General features: G+C 58.8%; 7 protein-coding genes across 7 annotated transcripts; 4 read left to right on the forward strand and 3 right to left on the reverse strand.

Annotated features, from left to right (window-relative positions):
• The first annotated feature begins 100 nt into the window (after positions 1-100).
• Positions 101-2,446, forward strand: SCHCODRAFT_02634340 (uncharacterized protein). Its single transcript, XM_050345813.1, has 2 exons — positions 101-554; positions 612-2,446. The coding sequence occupies exons 1-2, from the start codon at positions 143-145 to the stop codon at positions 2,093-2,095; spliced, it is 1,896 nt and encodes a 631-aa protein (XP_050198825.1). The 5' UTR covers positions 101-142; the 3' UTR covers positions 2,096-2,446.
• An 845-nt stretch (positions 2,447-3,291) lies between these two features.
• SCHCODRAFT_01130803 (uncharacterized protein) lies at positions 3,292-5,029 on the forward strand. The gene is made up of 3 exons (XM_003029300.3): positions 3,292-3,433; positions 3,486-3,860; positions 3,915-5,029. The coding sequence occupies exons 2-3, from the start codon at positions 3,551-3,553 to the stop codon at positions 4,754-4,756; spliced, it is 1,152 nt and encodes a 383-aa protein (XP_003029346.1). The 5' UTR covers positions 3,292-3,433; positions 3,486-3,550; the 3' UTR covers positions 4,757-5,029.
• Positions 5,030-7,949: 2,920 nt separating this feature from the next.
• Positions 7,950-9,548, forward strand: SCHCODRAFT_02511502 (uncharacterized protein; the record flags this gene model as incomplete). The annotated part of the gene is made up of 2 exons (XM_003029301.2): positions 7,950-8,686; positions 8,738-9,548. 2 exons carry the CDS (start codon positions 7,950-7,952, stop codon positions 9,546-9,548), a joined length of 1,548 nt encoding a protein of 515 aa, XP_003029347.2.
• A 1,213-nt stretch (positions 9,549-10,761) lies between these two features.
• Positions 10,762-11,951, reverse strand: SCHCODRAFT_02634353 (40S ribosomal protein S5). Its single transcript, XM_003029698.2, has 6 exons — positions 11,790-11,951; positions 11,593-11,730; positions 11,439-11,544; positions 11,246-11,386; positions 11,093-11,194; positions 10,762-11,033 (listed from the first exon to the last, which is right to left on the reverse strand). Exons 1-6 carry the CDS (start codon positions 11,867-11,869, stop codon positions 10,992-10,994), a joined length of 609 nt encoding a protein of 202 aa, XP_003029744.1. The 5' UTR covers positions 11,870-11,951; the 3' UTR covers positions 10,762-10,991.
• Positions 11,952-12,106: 155 nt separating this feature from the next.
• Positions 12,107-13,694, reverse strand: SCHCODRAFT_02634355 (uncharacterized protein). The gene is made up of 2 exons (XM_003029699.2): positions 13,021-13,694; positions 12,107-12,965 (listed from the first exon to the last, which is right to left on the reverse strand). The coding sequence occupies exons 1-2, from the start codon at positions 13,646-13,648 to the stop codon at positions 12,193-12,195; spliced, it is 1,401 nt and encodes a 466-aa protein (XP_003029745.1). The 5' UTR covers positions 13,649-13,694; the 3' UTR covers positions 12,107-12,192.
• Positions 13,695-14,202: 508 nt separating this feature from the next.
• On the forward strand, positions 14,203-16,940 carry SCHCODRAFT_058871 (amino acid transporter; the record flags this gene model as incomplete). The annotated part of the gene is made up of 19 exons (XM_003029302.1): positions 14,203-14,255; positions 14,305-14,326; positions 14,379-14,387; positions 14,438-14,497; positions 14,547-14,592; positions 14,639-14,684; positions 14,738-14,946; positions 14,999-15,255; positions 15,317-15,331; positions 15,391-15,403; positions 15,455-15,474; positions 15,527-15,580; positions 15,686-15,841; positions 15,900-15,931; positions 15,983-16,035; positions 16,094-16,159; positions 16,208-16,318; positions 16,383-16,528; positions 16,671-16,940. 19 exons carry the CDS (start codon positions 14,203-14,205, stop codon positions 16,938-16,940), a joined length of 1,638 nt encoding a protein of 545 aa, XP_003029348.1.
• A 182-nt stretch (positions 16,941-17,122) lies between these two features.
• Positions 17,123-18,453, reverse strand: SCHCODRAFT_01215091 (terpenoid cyclases/Protein prenyltransferase; the record flags this gene model as incomplete). Its single annotated transcript, XM_003029700.2, has 7 exons — positions 18,368-18,453; positions 18,167-18,320; positions 18,000-18,116; positions 17,726-17,950; positions 17,425-17,669; positions 17,297-17,372; positions 17,123-17,250 (listed from the first exon to the last, which is right to left on the reverse strand). Exons 1-7 carry the CDS (start codon positions 18,428-18,430, stop codon positions 17,123-17,125), a joined length of 1,008 nt encoding a protein of 335 aa, XP_003029746.1. The 5' UTR covers positions 18,431-18,453.
• Between the last annotated feature and the right edge of the window lie 28 nt (positions 18,454-18,481).

Raw genomic sequence — 18,481 nt, forward strand, 5'->3', positions numbered from 1 at the left:
AACAATCCCAGGCCAACGTTGTGGGCGCTTTTCGGAAATTGCCGGCAACCCCGCGATGAACGCCACAAATCCCCGCAGCCTTGCTAATCACAATCTCCAGCGTCCATCTGCTCGTTTACCTGCTTTCGACGCTCTTGCCGTTATGGGAAAGCATACACTGTCCCCAGCACCCCTCCCCCCTCGCAAGCGCGCGCAAACCGTAGCCCATCAGACCCCGCAGACGTCCCCAACGCTCACCTTCGAGACCGCGCTATACGACGAGCTCATACTTCTCTGCTTCTCCTTCCTCTCCTACCGGGATCTCTGCCTCTCGCAATCGACATCCAGAAACTGGGCGCGCCTATCCGCCGACAACCATCTATGGAAGGGGCTCTACCTCCACACCTTTGGCCGCGCGAGACTGCGGGGGACGAGGGGCTTTATCGGGCGCACTGACGGGCGGGAGGTGCGCCCCCTTCCCGGGAGGGCGGCGAGGGGAGGCGCAGGGAGGGAGAAGTACGTGGACTATAGGGACTGGAAGTGGATGTTCCGCATTAGCGCGAACTGGAAGTCTGGTATGCAGATATGTCGATTGGTGCAATGGAACTGGCTTATCCATCCTTCGTGAATAGGGCGCTGTGTTGCGGAGCGCTTGCACCATCTGTCGCCTCCTCTTGCCGGGTCGAGCGGGGAACTACAAGCGTCTACTGCGTCCCGCTCGAAAGCACCAGCCCACATTTTGCTTGCAGGCGCCTTGACGATCACGGCCTCTGCGTCTTCGCCAACCCCCACAATTAGACTCCAAAGCCCTACCGCGCAGCATACCATAGATTGCTGGCCAAGTCAAGTCAGCGGTCCACGACCTCCGGACCCCACCTCTGTACACATCACAGCTCTCGCCATGGACCAGTCCGCTCCTGTCGCAGGTCACATCCGCATCGCCGCCTTCCTGTCCAACGGGGGCATGCAAGTGTATTCCATTGACCCCGCACACCTCTCTGCAGCACGCCGCTGCATCACCTATACGCCCCTTCGCCGCGCAGAGCGCACGCAGCAGGCTGCTTACCACCATCCGCTGCTGACGACGCTGTCGCAGTCGTTTGACTTGAACGTCTATGATCTGTCGGGTGCGACCGTGCGGAGGGTCGAGTCGCTTTCGAGCTTCACGTCGTACCCGCCGAGCTCGATGGTGCTGTCGGCGGTGTCAGTGAGCGCAAACAAGCTCTCTTCCTTTAGTGTTGAAGCGCCGTCTTCATCGCGCGCTGGGCAGGCAGTCTCTGCGAGGATAGCAACTCTATCAAGAGCAGTTGTTCCTCCTGCGCGCGATGCCACCGACCCGCTCGAGGATTCGGTATATTCATCATCCCCCGCCGCCTATAAGCTCGTTCTCTCCTTCGCCGTTCCCGTATTCCCCTCTCACTGGTCCCTCGGGTCCACTGAGATCATCCTTGCCGGACCTACACCATCCAGCCCTTCCCTTCCCTCCGCCGCTTCTATGTTGCACACCGAGCCCAGCGCGCCACCCTTCACCATCACCTCTACGCGCACCGCACGCGCGCTGGACGTACCTCAGGGCTTCGTCGACCATACCAAGCTTCGCGCGATGCGGGCTCAGTGGAGCCGGAAGGTCGTCGCTGTCGCCGATACGGCTACAGACGGGCGCTGGGTCGTGCTGGCTGGCGGGGAACCTTTGCCTAGTGGTCCCTCGGTCAGCGCTGCTCAAGGTCCCCCCTCATCATCTTCGCCACCGTCGTCTCCCTCATCTTGCCCCTCATCACCTCCGACATACGTGACATCACCGCCAGTTCAGCTGTACCGCCTCTCGTTGCCTTCCTCCCCTTCCACCCCCGCGAAGCTTACCTTCGTGCGACATCTCTATGGTGCGGAAGGTGCGCTCTCTGCACTTTCTCTGGCCGATGGGCGTTGCGTTGCACTGGGCGCGAATGGCCGCGTCTGGGTCTGGGACCTCGAGGGCGGGAGCGACGGGGTGGAGGTGGGCGCCGGTGAGGTTGAAGAAGAGGACGTTTCGGGTCTGAAGGGCACGGTCGCGTTCGATGAGCGGACGATTGTTACTGCGAACGCAGCTGGCGTGGTGGTGAGGAGGTTGGATGTGTAGAAGGTGGAGTGTGACAAGTTTCCGAGTCAATGTACGTTCATGTTTTCCTAGATGACCCCCCATGTACCATGTATCCCTGTTCCTCGTATCTTCATCCTTCCAATCATCTCCGTTCATCTCTTTGACTGTGCCGGATAAGATTGCGTCGGGCATGGCCGCCATGCTCCTATTCAATGGCTACGGGCATGCCTTGGACGTCTGTTGATTGGAACGTGCTAGTCGTGCTTTACCGAAACCTTCACGACTCCAAGCGTGAGCTCGCATATGATCTGTACGTCTGGAATGGTAGGCCAGCCCGATGTTGATGTCAAGTAAACTCCCCGCCCGAAACCCAAGCACATAACTGTCCTGCTTCCTCTTCTCGACCCGGTCTCTGACATGTTCCCGAACCACGACCGACGCTCCTACTCGTCCAGCGTAAGTGCTTAGTTCGGCGCGTCTAGTTACGAGTAGTACATGTCTCGAATGACGGTGTTCGCCGTGTGATCCATTTGAGAAGCAGCGACATGAGCATCTATCACCGCGGCCTCGCGCGCGATTAGTCCACGATCGAAGCACGTCCAGTCACATCCAGGCCATATCGCGTAGATTATATCCATCTCGTCGATGGTCGATAATGGACCTGCGGGGAAGGGAATTATCGATTCATCTCTTTGACGACCTTTGACGAGGGAAGAGGGACTTGAGCTGTGTCTGCGAAGACGAGCAATGCGGCGACTTGGAGACTGGTGTCGAGTAGGTGACGAGGAAGGGGCACCGAAGCGGGTCGAGCGGAGAGGCTAACTGTTTCCGGTGACCGGGGTCGGCAACCGGGGTCCGGATTGAATGGATCGCTATCCCCGTCATCGGCTGAAGAGCCATGGCATCGTGCACGAAGATCCCGAATTGTTGTGGCCGCCCGATGGAGGCATCCTGGGCGTCCTGCTCGTCCGCTGGGTCCTTGAGCGCGCATTCCTTTGTCTGAGGGGGCCGCTATTGTCCCCATGAGTGATTGTGATGCGGGGGAACAAAGGCGGACCGATCCGTTTATTGTCACACGAGGCGGATGTAGACGCCACGTGCGGGGGGGCCTCGAGTGATTGAAAGTGTAAAGGGCTCGTGCACGACGCTGTTTGACCAGAGCACCCATCGTCCGCGCGCGCACCCATTCCACTGCCCTCTGCTCCATCGACGCGTCCCCAGCCCAGAAATCCGACCAGAATTTGCCCAAGTGCCGTGCCCCGCGCCAGACGAGCAGCTGCCCCCGCCGCTCCCCCGCCTCGACCGACCCGCCCGCCGCAATATCATCTAACCCATCGCTCCCCCGCCGTGAGCGCAGCCGAGACACTCGCGTCCTAGGTATGTGCTCTGCTTCCCTTCTGGATTGCGCCACCAACTCACATCTGCCCAGTACTCGATCCCCGCGCACCACCCGCACCCCCCACCGCGCAGACCATCCACACCCGAACACCAGCAATGACCACATCCTCCTCCATGGCAGCTCTCGAAGCCAAGTACGGATACTACACCCCCATCTATGAGGACATCAACCTCGGCGTCCTCCAAGACCAGCACGGCAACGTCGTGCTCAGTGCGGCGCACCCCGCCGTGCAAGACTACCTTCACCAAGCGCGCATCACCCTGAAGCTTCCTCATAACTACGACAGCCGCGTCGTAGCTCTCGCTGCCCTTGAGACCTTCTATCACCCCCTCGATCCCGCGCACTGGCTGCTGTGGGGCAGGCGCGAAGCGCCCACCATTGGCAAGCTCCTCGACAAGCTCGTCTGTGCGTCACACGTGTTGTGACCCTCGTGCAATCCTGACATGATCCTTCTTCCAGTGAAAGACAAGAGTAAGGCCATCTACCACCATGGCTCGTGGATCGGCAGCGACAGCATGCTCTTCACCCTTAGCACCCTTCATCATCCCGACTGGATCAACAAGGTCAAGCGGGAGGCCCCCTGGTACGACCAGATCGTCGCGCCTGGTGAGGAGTGGTGGGCCAAGGAGAAGAAGATCCGGTCGGGCGCCAGCCGACCTACGACGCGCAGCGCGACTCGGCCCACGAGGCGCGTCACCCGGGCCAAGGCAGCGGAGGAAGCTGCTGCAGCTGCTGCTGCCGCCCCCGCCGCCGCGGAGCCGCCGCGCAAGCGCACAAGGGCTGCTGCCGGAACGAAGGCGAATGCGGTCGCTGGTCCATCTACTACCACTACCCCCGCTGCGAAGCCCAGGACTCGCCAGCGCGTCCGCGAGGCCCCCGCCGCGTCGGGCTCGGGCCACAGCGCTTCCACGCCCGAGCTCTCGCGCACCGTCTCCTCAGAGAGCACGCCGACGCTTGCCACACCACCTACTATGTCGTCACCCCGCATCATCAGCCGTCCCACGCAGCCAAGCGCTGACTCTCGCGACATCAGCCCCGGCTCGGTCACAACCGCTGTCGAGGTCATTCCCATGGACCCGAAGGGCAAGGGTAAGGCTACCTCTACCAATCTCGCCGCCGAGTCGAAGCAGACCAAGGGCCGCGCTGCCCCGCGCGTTATTGCGACCCCGACTAACACCCGCCCTTCGCGTGCGAAGACGCAGACCGCGAAGGCTGCCGCGCTAGGAAAGCGCAAGGCTGCTGACGCCGACACCGAGCTCGCCGCGCCCCCGCCCCGCCGCAAGGCCGCCAAGCGCGCGTAGCGCACTCCATTAGACGCGCTCCCACCCTTCCCACCATTGATCATCTCTGGCTATCCGACGTTATCAGCGTGTTCTCCCTCTCATCGACCGCGTTTTTCCGCACATCGCTCTATTTATTCGTCTCTGTACCACATACAAACTCGTGAGTACATACGAGGTCTGGCGGGCGGTGTCGTCCGGCTGGGTTACTGGCGTGAGGGACATTCTCTGGAATCCTTGGCCTATATATCCACCACAGTGCCTACCCATCGCATATATTTTCCTGTCTCGTTCCGGATTGTTCTGTTGCTCTCGTACAATTGTACATTACTATACTATCAAGGATTTTCCATCGGATGACAAGTTGTGACAGTTGATGTGCTTTGAACCGCATATATGCGCCTCTTTGAGCGGTCAACAAACGCGCGAAGCTGTGGACGCGTTCTCTTTCAGCACCACCAGGCACTTCACGCCATCACATGACCGTTGTTGATCATGACCTCGAGCCACGCGTCGCGCGTGCCTGCCGCTCAATCTGATCCCGTTTGCTGCCGCGCGATCCGCCGGCATCTTTCATATTGGCGGGGTTGGCTGCCCCTTGCGCGCTCCACACTCCGATTTTCGAGACCGACGGCTGGGAGGGGCCAGCGGAAGGTCGTCGGGTACGATGCGCCGCGGTTCTTCCCGAGGAGAGCGCATGCGTGGGTGCTATCTCGACTCAGCTGGCTAGCGCAGAGCGCACGGTCCATGTCGCCCCCTCTGTCGTGACCAGTGTAACGCCGGCGGAGCTAGACCGGGGCGCCTCCTTTTTACGTTCGGGGGCTGGGTTGCAGCGGTCCTTATCTGCCTGGGCGGTCCTCGAGTGCGAAGATGCGGCGCTCATTTGCGCGGGGGACAGGTGAACTTTGCAGGTGGGTGGTCGATGGAACGTTCACGGTACGGTCTGGGACGGTCGGGTCTGGGCCCGTCGCTCGAACAACGCACGGGGCGATGGAACGCAGGGCGCGAAGGCCGCTGTGATTTATGGTGCGTGTAGCAGTGAATGATTCACTGAAGACAGTCACTGTAACGGCCGGTCTTCTGATTACCGCGGGGACCTCTCAGTCAGGTTGACGATTCCGTGTTACTCGCCACCGGCCGGGGCGGTTAGGCTCGAGGTGAGAGCGCAAACGATGATCTGTGCGTCACGGCGCTTCGCTAGTAGAATCGCGATGTTGTACTCTGTACGTACTGTACATCAATAGAGCAGGCTAAGTACCTCGATGACCTCGCACGCTCCCGTAGCTTAGCGTCGCACCTGCGACCCCCGACCACTGCGTGCGCGCCCACGTTTGTAAATTATGTCCCCTGGTCATCTGTACGGGATCCCGTGGAGAACGCGCCCCCTGCGGACTAAATCCCACGACGGAGGCTTGGTGGCGTCCGCCCGAAGCGGATGGCAGCGGCGTCGGTACAGTCGGCCCTCCGGGACGCGACGAACACGAGCAGCAGTCATGCGCCGCTGTCCGTGCTCTTCGCCATGCGCACCCGGGAGATTTCTGCCGCTTGAGGAGGTTGGTAGCATGGCGGGGAATGAATGGAAGGTCGTTGTGGGTGGCAATTACACGACGTCTAAATCATGCAATCGTCTTGTCAAGTCGGATGTCCTATGCCATTTGCGGCGTCGCGCTAATGGAAGGGCGCCCTTGGGATCCGGGGGCGCGATGGGTGCGATGGGATGGAACGAGTAGAGGGATGGAAGTTCAGCAACGAACGTACCGGACTTCGCGCGGATCGAAGCTATGGTGATGGCGGACAGTTTAGTGGCCTCTGAGTTCCCGGTGATGGCGCGCCCGGAGACCGTCAAAGTGAGTGCGACGCAGTGAGAGCTCGCTGAGAGGTGCCCTCGCTTGTCGCGGGCCGTCCAGGAGCACCGCTATCATCGGTACGCCAGCAGAGCCTCGGCAGGCTGCGACACACCGTGTGCGGGCGTCCGTGCAGCGCGCGGAGAGGCGCGTGTCGCCTCTAGCCATAAAACGCCGGTGTCGGGCCGTGCGACTGGGATCTTCCCCCTCAATTCATCAGGCTGCTGGCGGCACATGACTGGCGGACAAGCTCGAGGAGGCGGTCAGGCCCGCGGGCGGAGGCAGACTGGTACGTGCCGTGCAGAGGTCTTGGCGCTGGTTTTCGATGCTCGGAGCGGTGCGAGGAGTACAAAAGGCCCTCCCAATGAGTTGTATTGTTGCTGCAGGTCTTTGCTGCGGCGTACAATAAACGTGGGTTGTGTTCGACTGGAGCTGTGAGGGCGGAGCTGATTGAGACATCCCCATCGGGACGCGATCTGAGATTGAGCGTGACAGAAGAGTTGTGCAGAGTCAGAGCGTCCGAGAAGACTCGTCGCGTCGGCCGGCTCACGGTCGGTCCACAGTGCTTGTCAGCGTTCACAGTCATTGTAGGATTGTATATGTCGGTAGCGCGTGTGAGTGGTCTGGGCCATTGACTGCAGCTCCAAGTTTTGTGGGTCCACCGGCGTCATGAAAGGTTTACGTCTGGGCGAAGACACAAGGGCCAGGACCTAGGTTGAGCGGGAGGTCAGTAGACGTTCCTTTCCTGCGGGATAATCGCCACCGCGGCGTGGGCCGGAGTAGTGTCATGCTGGAAGGCTGAAGTGTGGTCATGCCAGCTGAGAACGGCGCATCGTCGGGAGGGTGCTATAAACGTGCAGTCCCAGAGACATGGCGGATACGCTGCTTTCTCCGCGGTTTTGGTGGGTATCTGAGCGAGCATAAGCCTGTTCTGACTGGGGGAACATCGGCGGGGCGTGCTGTGGCCCGGGGTGCCTCTCGGCCGCACGGACGGCAGACACGGAGCGGTTTGATTAGACGCTGTTATATGGGGGTTTCTGTGACCGTCACATGGGGTGACGGAGGAATTCCAAGCATCGAGCATTGCTTTCACATCCCCTTGTCTCCTCCCACATCGTTGCCGCCGTCGCCGCCGCAAAAGCCCGCCCGCTGCCCGCGCCGACGACCTCAGCCACCATGTCCGCCTCCACCTCATCCCACAGACGACGGTGAGCTCGGGATCGTCGGGCGCCTCGTGCCTGCCCCCACTGACGCTTCGGCCAGCAGTCGTACCGGTCGCGACGTCCTTCAGCGCCGCCTGAAGGTAGGCGCCACTCCCCGAGACCGACGAGCTCGCACTGACCCCGCTGCCCTGGCAGATGCTCGACCCCATGCCGCCCCTGCTCTCACCCGAGCTCGCGCCCGCACCCCATGCGTCATCACGCCCAACCCCTCCAGTCGTCGGCACCAAGCGCAAGCAAAGCCCGCGAGCACCGTCTCAGGATGCAGTCAAGCGCGCGCGCACGGGTCCCGCACTAGACGAGGCGCCAGCCTCTAGCTCCGCACCATCGACTTCTCAGCCGACCTCATCGCACCATCGGCCTTCCCGCGCCCCGCAACCATCTCACCTCTCCGTCAGCACCCTCCCAGGGCAGCTCGAGGATTCGGATACGACGCGAGACCAGGGCGCCGCCAATTCCGCGGCGGCGATCGCGCCCGTTCTCGCCGGGACGATTCCGCTCCGCCGCCCGAAGCGGCCCAAGCCCACGGACCACAAAGCCTGCGAGAGCGTCCACAAGCACTACTTCGAAATCGCCCGCTTGCTCAAGTGGTCCGCTGAAAAGCGTTACAATTCTACCTTTCCCGTCAAAAACACTCGATTTGCAGCACTCCCAGATCCGCCCCCAACGGACCACCCGTACCACATCCACAGCAGCACCATCGCGCGGCTCGAGCTGCTGGATGCCGTCCTGCACTTTGTCTACGCCTTTTGGTGTCGCGACAACTTCTCTCATGTGTTTGATGAGCGCTCGTGGGATACCCTATACCCGTTGTTGACCCTGTGTCAAACCCGATGGGCAGAGGCTATGACGGAGTCGGCGATGGACAAGGCGTTCCTTGGTCTTCTGTACGCTGACCCGCATCACGCTTGTTGTGCACAGACTGACAGTGTTGACAGAAACATGCTACGAGCATACATTAAATCTCGCGGTATCGTTTACCGCAACAAGAAGTCCGCCAACAAGAAGCCTCCCCTCAAGGCCCGCGTCGACTCGTTGTTCTCCCACATGCAAGGGGTCATGATGGAGAAAGCAAAGGTCGCTTCCGAGCAGGCGCACCAGGCTGCGAAGGGGACTGCGGCGACGAAGCCAGGGACCCCTCAGATGCTTCCTTCGCCCGCCAGCATCGCAGAGTCGAAGAGTGCGAACTCGACACCAACAGGGCACGATACGGCGACACCGAACCCTGCTGCACCTGTATCTGCACCTGAACCGGCTTCGACTGTCCCAACAGTGCCAACGTTGGAGTCTGGTGTTCCTCCGTCACTGCTACCCGATCCGTCTGTCCCATTCTTGGAGGTACCCGCAGCACGCGCGATGTTGGAAGCGCGGATACGCGTTGCCCCAAGTGAGATGGCGGACTGGAAAGCACAGACTGACGACATCATGGACATCGCCCACTCCATGCAGAAGGCCGAGTCGCTTCTGAACCTCCCGATCCTCATGCGCAACTTCCCCCGCACGTTCACGCGCGCCATGCAGACGTGCTTGCTGCCTACAGACGAGTGGGAGGTCGACTTTGACGACAACGATGGCGAGCTGTTCTGGCCAACATCGTGCGCCACCGGCGAAGGCCTCGCCTGGGTCGTCCTCATCGGCAGAGGGATGATGAGCGAGTTCGCCCCGAAGTACGGATACATGGGCCTCGAGGGCTGCGTGCCAAAGCCCACGACGGCTAACGGAGGTGGCACTCCCTCCGCCGCGCGGTGATACCTCGCCGGGTTCTACTCCTCCGCCCTCGGCGTCCGTCGACGCCTGCGCCGCCGTCCACAGCTGCCGTGCTAGCTCTTCGGAGCGAAGTGGAACAGATCTCAGGGAGTTGAAACACCTACCGGAGAGGCCCGACGACACCTGCCATCTCCGGTCTTCAGCGCTGCTACCTCACGCCGCATCGCGTCGCTGCCGTCCCACCGACGCCTCTGTAGCCCTAGACACGAACACCCTGCGCATCTGTATCCCGTCTCCTCTCCCGCAATCCTGCTCTGCTGTCGCGTCATCATTGCAAAAGCTCTCCATCATCATCTACATATCGCGTACCCTATTTATTCTGCGCTCTAAATTGCCCTAGCCCCCACCCGCCCTATCCTCTATCCTCCGCCCATCCATCCCATCCACCACCCACCGCCGATCCGCTTGCTATGGTGCTGTGCATTCTGCCAGACAAGCCCTCGCGTACACGCTATCCCGGGATTTCGCCTGCTATCGGCGGATTGCTCCCCCCATCTCGCCACCGAGTGCGGGTCGTACGTACTACGGCCTGTTGCGGACACCTTCCCATCTCCCCCCATATCTCGCGCGCATATCATCATCGCTGGGCATTCATCTCTCTCACCGGTTGTTTCTATCATATATCGTTTGGTTCCAATGTCAATTGCCTGTCTGGAAGGAGTATAACTTGTAACAATTGGAATCGACTGGACTGGAACTGGAAATTGCATTGCAAAGAATCAGAATCGCGTTCGGCGTTCGTGGGACTGCGATTGGTGAGATGAGCTCGCAGGTGCTTGGGGCGATGGGCCCATCAGTGAGAACTTGGTTCGCTTTAGCGATATCCGACATAGGGAGTCGGAAGGTACGTCAGATTGACTGGATAAATTGTGGGGGTGGACGTTGCACGTTCAGCTGGGTAGGAGCAGATGACTGCGTGACAGTTGCGACTGTATTACGGGAAGCTGGAAGACACGTTGGACGGCGCCCGTTTGGCGTGCGGCGGTGGCAGCTGCTTATCCGCCGCGAGCATGAGCTGTCCGCACATGGGCATAGGACCAGAGCAAGGAACCGGGGGCTATCACGCCGCGAGCGTGGCAAGGCGCGAGAGGGGGTGGCGAAGCATTGCACACATGCGTACTCCATTTGCTACGTGAGCTCCCCAAGATACGCACGACGATGCGCGCAGCTCGCAGTTCGCAGTTCGCACGCACGCTAACGCAGAAAGCAGCTTCTTTCCCTTCCCCGAACGCAATGCAGAGAAGACACGCCGACTCCAAAGACAAGCTTAGACGAGCATATTGAGTGAATGTGCATGGGTGCGACATAGTGGTCATATGAGTACATGCGAGGGCGACCATATACTGTAGCAGCCGACAGAGCTCCCAGTTCCGGCCACCGATCCTGGGATCCGCCACAGGAGGACCGACAAGCGGGAGAGGGCGATTACCGGTTAGACTTGGCGACACGCTCGAGCTCATCCTTCTTCTGTTGGAGGGGAAGGGGGTATGAGCGATCGGCAGGGGAAGTAATGGGAATATACTGGCCTTGATGGCGTACGAGTTAGACGAGCCCTTGGCGGCGTTGATGAGCTCGTCAGCCAGGCACTCGGCGATCGACTTCACGTTGCGGAACGCGGACTCGCGCGTCTGGATGAGTGTTAGTGGGCGCGATCATGCGAATGGACGTGAGTAACATACGCCGATCGTGAGGAGCGAGATCGCCTGGTTTACTCTGCGGAGGGGGGAGACATCGACGGCCTGGCGACGGACGGTACCCTGCGAGCCGATACGGGTGGAGTCTTCACGGGGACCAGTGTTGACAATGGCGTCAACGAGAACCTGCGTACATAATTAACAAGGGGTCTTGCATCTAATGTCATAGAGTACGCACCTGTATCGGGTTCTGGTCGGTGAGGAGGTGGATGATCTCGAATGCGTGCGCGACGATCCGGACGGTCATGAGCTTCTTGCCGTTGTTGCGGCCCTTCATCATCAAGCTAGCAATCGTCAGCACGGGCAACCTCTGCGGTACGCGCACAACACACCTGTCAACGAGGCGCTCAACGATCGGCATCTGCGCCTTCTTGAACTGCTTCTTCTGGTAGCGGCCGGCCGTGTGGGGAAGGTAGACAGCATGGCGCGTCTGGATGTAATCCGTCAAGGAGATATCCTTGACCTCAACACTGTGGCGCGCATGCAGATCAGTTTCCTGCACTATCCATAACTCAAATCGGGCACGTACTCCTGGGTGTCCCACTTCCCGAAAAGCTTGACCTCCTGGTCGAGCTTGGAGATGTCTTTTGGCAAAGTCGTGGCGGCCATTTTGATGAGTCTTGAGGGGGCCGGTGGTGGACCTTGCTGGATCGTAAATTCAGGCGGCGAGCGGGACGTTGGGCACGACGAGCTCACTGTTCGCAATCGGCAGGTGCACGTCACGTGGAGCGAGCTGGCTTGACCTGTACAGCAGCTTCGGGAAAACCCGACGTGATTTGTGGCGCTCCGCGTTTGGACCCACAACTCCGCTCCTTTATCCGATGCCTTCAGACGTGGTGCAGACTATCCATGCAAAATGCTACAATTGATCCATGCAACCCGTGAATGACTGAGTGCTACAAAATGCCTATGCTGCGTTTCCGATGCGTGTATTAGCGGAAGGTGGACGGCGAGCCATAACCGTGCGTCGCGTATCCACCGTAGGGCGTCGTGTTGCCAGTCGTCGGGAACCTCTCCTGCGACGTCTGCTGGAATAACCTTGCGAGATCCTCCAGAAGCGGTCGACCTTGAACCTGGCCAGTTCTGCTCTCCAACTCCCGCCTGCGCTCCTGCTCTTCCGCCAGGGCCTCCTGCACCCGCCGTCGAGATTCCACCTCTTGTCGTGCTTGCTGTAAGGCGGTAGCCTCCATGCGCAGAGCCGAATCCCGTTCCACTTCCAGCTCGGACACCTGCCGTTCCAGACGGCGTCGTACAGTTCTCTCGTTCTCCAGTTCGTCCTCGGCTCTTCGCTTCTCGCGGCGGAGTTCGTCCATAATACCCTCGTTGCGCTTCTGTCTGTCCCGGAGGCAATCCACCTCCCGCTCGAGGACCTTGTTGTACTTGGCGATACGCGAACTCGTAGGCGAAGAGACTTCCGCTCCCTGTTGGTCTTGTGCAGAATGCGGCGCGCGAGGCGTGTCTTTGTCCGGTCGCGAGGTCGTTGTGAGTGGTGTCGTCATTGTCGTACCAAGCGGAGTGGTATCGTCCGGCACGTTGACGCCGTACACCCTTTGCAACCAGCGTCGAGAGCTCTCGAAATGCCTCTTCGCGTCTCCATTGTCAGGATCCACACGCCGGGCCACTTTGCCCAGGTCAGACTCGCATCCGGCAAGCAAGATATACGCGGGATGGCGATCCTGTTCTTGGACGCTATGCGCATTCATGACTGATCGCGCGTTAGATGTAAAGACGTGTGTGAAGAGATGATCTAAGACCCTGACCTTCAATTAGAGAGTTAGCGATAGCAATAGCAGCTGCGGGATTACCGGCGCGGCGAAAGTACACTGCAGCGATCAGCCAATTGGCACGTTCCGCGTCCGTCGCTCGCAAGAGCTCCATGATCACTTGCGGGTCGTTCTCGAGTGCACGAAGGTCCAGAGTTATGGGGCGTCCTTGAATGCTGATGGATATGCGGGTATCGAATGAGAAGAATGTCTGCGGCAAGATGGTTGTTGAAGATGCTGCTTGGGCAGAAACTTGGGGATTCAAGGAAGGCAGTAAGCTTGTAGGCCCTATGGGCGACCTGTTCGTAAGGGGTGGTGTGGGGAGGAAGGTGTTCGATGTGGAAGAGTGGCGTTCATCCGTGTTAGGCGCGTCCACGTCCATCGGTCCATGGTCCTTCGTCCAGTGGCGCGATCCCGATTGAGAAGCGGTGTTTGAAGAGAAGTCGTATGCGCCGTAACTCGGTGTGGGCGGTATGGCACTTGGAAGTAGAGAGCCGTCGACATGGATTTGGGCGGCGCGTAACGGACGTCGCTCGTGGTCGTATTCTGCGTTCGACCACGCTGGGTATTTCTGCATATCCTGCCCATGCCATGTACTGGTCACCGAGTATGTCGTTCCCTGCATGACAGAAATACGCCAAGGTAGGGAATGTGATGATGGATGAGAGCAAGCGGCGGGCTAGTGCCGACCGGAGCGGAACCAGAGCGGAGATCAAAAACGCAGACAAACAAGGCCATATATGGCATGCCCATTGTTCTTCCACAAATTGGCACTTTGTCTCCGCCCATATCATTATTATCATATCTATGTTCATGTCAGATAACGACCAAAGCTCTTGATTTTATAGCCGCGATCGCTGCAAGGAGCGATGCCCCGCTCGACGGCGCTCCGAAGATGTCTTGAATATCTGCTGCCGGCAACCGCCGCGGCGCGATAAGCACCTGCCCATGTGAACTTCACGCGCTTCTTCCATTGTATGCACGTCCTGGCGGAGGTGCTGGGCGCGTATCTATGTGATGATGCTGATATCCGCCCACCGCCGCAGCCATCATGGTACGCCGGGTTCCTTATAATCTCTTGGGGCGCCTAATCGCTTGCTTGCGCTCTTCTTCCATCACCGCGACGCCCCGAGACTGCCAGCAAAAATGGCAGACAAGGAAGCGCAGACGAATGCGACCATGGCCGGAGATGAGGCCGAGCTCGCGCGTATGGGCTACAAACAGGAGCTCAAGTGAGTGTTCCCCTACCCGACTTTTGGGCAATCCTCATCGGACGACCAGGCGTGAGCTTGGAGTCCTGCAGGTGAGTGTAATGTGGGCGAGTGGATGATATGGAGGCTAATGCACATTTGCAGAACTTCGGGGTACGATAGCAGTCGGTCAGACTTGTCCTCCGTCTGACACCGTTCAATAGGTGTCGTTCTCCATCATCTCCGTCATGACTGGGATACCATCTCTATTTGCGTATGGCTTGGTACGTCTGACGCGTGCGTACTCTGCTCAAGGTCTCTGATTTCTGCTAGTCCACGGGAGGTCCTGCTGTCATGGTCTGGGGCTGGGTAATCGTCTGTACGTCTACAGCTTTCTATGAGATCTCGAGTCTAATAACCTACAGCCTTCTTCACCCTCATGGTCGGGATGGCCATGGCGGAAGTCTGCAGGTAGATTCCTCTCCCCACACCTCGCCGTTCCTTGTAGCTGACTTCCGGCTAAGCGCTCACCCTACCTCGGGTGGGCCCTACTTCTGGGCAGCGATGCTCTCGACACCACGATCAGCCGCCATCATGTCCTGGATCACCGGCTGGTTCAACCTGCTGGGCCAAGTCGCCGTCACCACCGGTATCAGCTTCGGCTGCGCAAACTTCATCTCTACGGTGTGCACGTTCAAGACATCCTTCGTACCGGATGCGAATACGACTATCGGTGCGTCACTTGCTGCTGAGTACTAAACACCGATCTGACAACGAGAAAAAAGGCATCTACGCCGCCGTCCTCGTCACCCAGGGCCTCATTAACACGTTCGGTGTCCACATCCTCCACCACCTCAACAACATCTCCGTCTGGTGGCACGCCCTTGGCACGATCGTCCTTGTCATTGTCGTCCTCGCCAAGGCGCCCACGCACCAGTCTGGCCACGACGTCTTCCTCAAGTTCATCGACGGCACCGCGGCGGATGAGAACAGCATCGGCTGGGGCGCGAGGGCGAGCAATGCGTATGTTGCTGTTATCGGGGTGAGGATAGCCGGGCTTCCTATGAGGATGGTTACTGATGCCGGGACTATCTTTTTGACAGATTCTAATGGCGCAAGTGAGGCTGGAGCTCTTATTTGAACGATAAGATATTGATAGAAGCTCGCCGCTGCGTAGTATACTCTGACTGGTAAGTCGTCCCCTAACTATTCATGACGACTATCGCTGATGTCCTAATCAGGCTTCGACGCCAGTGCCCACGTACGTTTCCTGCCGTCAGAGGATCGAATGGCATGGACTCAGAGCCTTATAGATGACTGAGGAGACTCGCAATGCGGCAATGTCAGGCTCGATTGGCATCGTCATGGTACGCCTTCCTTCACTGTCCTCTTCCTCGCGCATATATTCCTCCTCGGGCATATATTCTTCCTAAAGCGTACATTTTTCTCGGCTATACTGACGCAACAATCAGGCCATCGGCGTCTCAGCCATCCTCGGCTGGTATCTCTTGCTTGGCTTGCTGTTCTCAATTCAGGACTACGACGCCGTCGCGAACACGAGCACCGGGCAGCCGGTAGCGCAAATCCTACTTGATGCCGTAGGGACGGATGGTGCCATTGTGCTTATGGTGAGCTCCGCGAGCGCACAACAATGTTGTTGGGATAGCTGACCTGACGGCGTGATAGGTCATCATCATTGGCTGCATGTACTTCTGCGGGTCCGTACACTTCTGCGTCGGCTGAGGCGATTCGAGCTTATATTGTCTCAGTACTTTCTCAATCACATCCAACTCGCGGATGATGTACGCGTTCTCGCGCGACGGTGAGCCCTTCAAATTCATCTAAGTATTCACTGTACTCAATCTTACTCTCCCTGCTAGGTGGCATCCCTGGCGGCAAGTGGTTCGCCCATGTCGACAAGAAGTGGAGGTCGCCGATTCGCACAGGTAGAGTCTATCGCCCCGCGTTTCTGACCGCGTCCTGACTCCACATAGTATGGCTGGCCTGCACCCTCAGCTTCATCCTCGGACTGCCTAGTCTGGGCAGCGATGTCGCGTTCTCCGCGGCGACCTCCATTGCGACGATCGGCTTGTATATCTCTTACGGTATGTGCATTGCGATCTCGAGCCGTAAGTACGGTTGTAATCTAATGTCTGCTCCTCTCCTTAGCCATCCCCATTGCTCTCCGCGTCATGAATCACAAGCACTTCGTCCGCGGACCTTTTCATCTGGGCGCCTTCTCTTTCCCTGTGGCCATGACCGCGGTCGTGTGGATCATGTTCATCGCCATAGTGTTCGTACTGCCGACGATAAATGTACGTCCATTCACCACACTTTCTCCTCTTTCGTCCACCTCTCGCCGGTTATTCTCGTCCACCGAACCTCACCTTCGACACTGGTCTTCGACGTGGCCCTCAACCTGACGCTCACCCGACACTCAACTAACCCTCCTCACAGCCCGTCAACTCCCAAACGCTCAACTACGCCCCCGTCGCCGTCGGCATCGTCATCACCTACAGCGTCGGCTTCTGGCTCCTCAGCGCGCGCAAGTGGTTCACGGGCCCCGTCAAGCAGATCGAGGCGGAGGCGATGGGCGTGAATGTGATCGAGGGGGAGGATGAGTTGCAGAGTGAGGATATTGTGAAGAAGGTGTCGAGGGATGGGGTAAGTGAGAAGGAGGGTGCGAGCGAGAAGGAGCCGGCGGATGTTAGGGTGAAGGAGACATGATTTATGGGTCTCCCCATCAAGTTTGACCCTCAGCTTCGATGTATTCGTGTACCAGTGTGTCCGACTTGTGTTCAGCGGCCACTGTATATCCTGAACATTATTGTTTATCCCGTAGATACTGTTACAGCATTCAACATTGCGAGCGATAGCTCGCGTACAGCATCGACAGATATCGTCGTCTGCTAAGCGGTGGATTGACGAGGCAATGCCTTCCAGCGCTTCCGGAGGCCCATCTTCTCAATCAGCGCGGCAGGCATGCAGTATACTGGGTCGAGGTCTGCAAGCCCGGGGTAGCCAAGGAGAGAAAGGCCTGGGTAAGCGTGAGCGATACGAGGTGCGTGAAGGAGTAGGTTTACCAGCGACGCCGAACTGCGTGTGGAACACATCGGGCTCGTCTTCGGGTCTATCTGCAATTCCACCCTTCGTTGTGTCCTGTACAGCGAGGTAAGTATATACGGTACGCAGCAAGTGAGCATGAACCAACCTGCGCGCTCAAGATAAACGAAACGAGCTTATCCCGGTCGATCCATTCCAGCTTGTTGAGGATGGCGAGGGCAGAGAGTACCCAGAACGAGTAACAAACGTCCTCGAGCTTCTCTGGTCGGCCGTTCAGACCACCGTTCGGCAGCTGTCGCTCGCTCAACCAGAAGGACACCGTCTCCTGATCGTCTGGTGACAGCACTTCGTCCACTGCGTCCAAGATTGTCAACGCCGCCATGCAGACGAACACTACAAAAACATTGTCAGCGTTCAGCCAGAGGGCCAAAGGACAGAGTGGCAATCACCCTGCGCAGCATGGCTCTCGGCGCCGACGACGTTGCCGAATCCCCCATCGTAGTTGTGGCACTCGCGGATGTAGTTGATAGTGCGCTTGCGCGCCTCTTCAGGCCAGTCGCCCAAGCGGCCCAGAAGGGAGAGGGCGTTGATGGCACAGTATGTGAAGCGCGTGTCAATCTCGCCGAAGCGGTCGCCAGCGAAGACACCGGACGGTTGTTGTAGGGAGAGGATGACTGTTTGGGGTGTGAGAAGGGTGGTAAGGAAGGGGAACGCAGCACGTACATTTGACGACGCGGTCGACGTCGAGTCTTCCTATCGCGTCTAGCTCGAGCAGGATCTGTATCCCGCTCAAGGTCGAGAGCATGTGCGCGTCGTGGTCCGGATGTGCGCCAAGCGCGCCTGTCCCTGCATCAGCTTTCGACTTGCGGGCTATGTCGTCCCGTTCTCACCTGCTTCCTCATCCCAACATGACAAGACGAACTCAATAAGCTCATCCCTTTCCAGCGCGTCCGGCTTCCCCATTACACATAGCGCAGTCAAGCCCCAGTAGATCGCATTTAGCCGCAGATGGGCAGTGAGATGGTACGCGAGATCATCTTTACTCTGGGGACATTAGGATGTTGTTGAGGTTGGTTCTTTGCAACTCTGACCTTCCCCAGACGTTGGATGTACTTCACATGCAGGTCAGTGAGAAGGGGCTGGGGGGTAGCCATGATGGAAGCAAGATGTGAGCAGTCTACAAGGCCAAGGCGCATCACTAACTA

This window comes from Schizophyllum commune, assembly GCF_000143185.2.
Source record: "Schizophyllum commune H4-8 unplaced genomic scaffold SCHCOscaffold_9, whole genome shotgun sequence".
Classification (NCBI taxonomy): Eukaryota; Fungi; Basidiomycota; class Agaricomycetes; order Agaricales; family Schizophyllaceae; genus Schizophyllum; species Schizophyllum commune.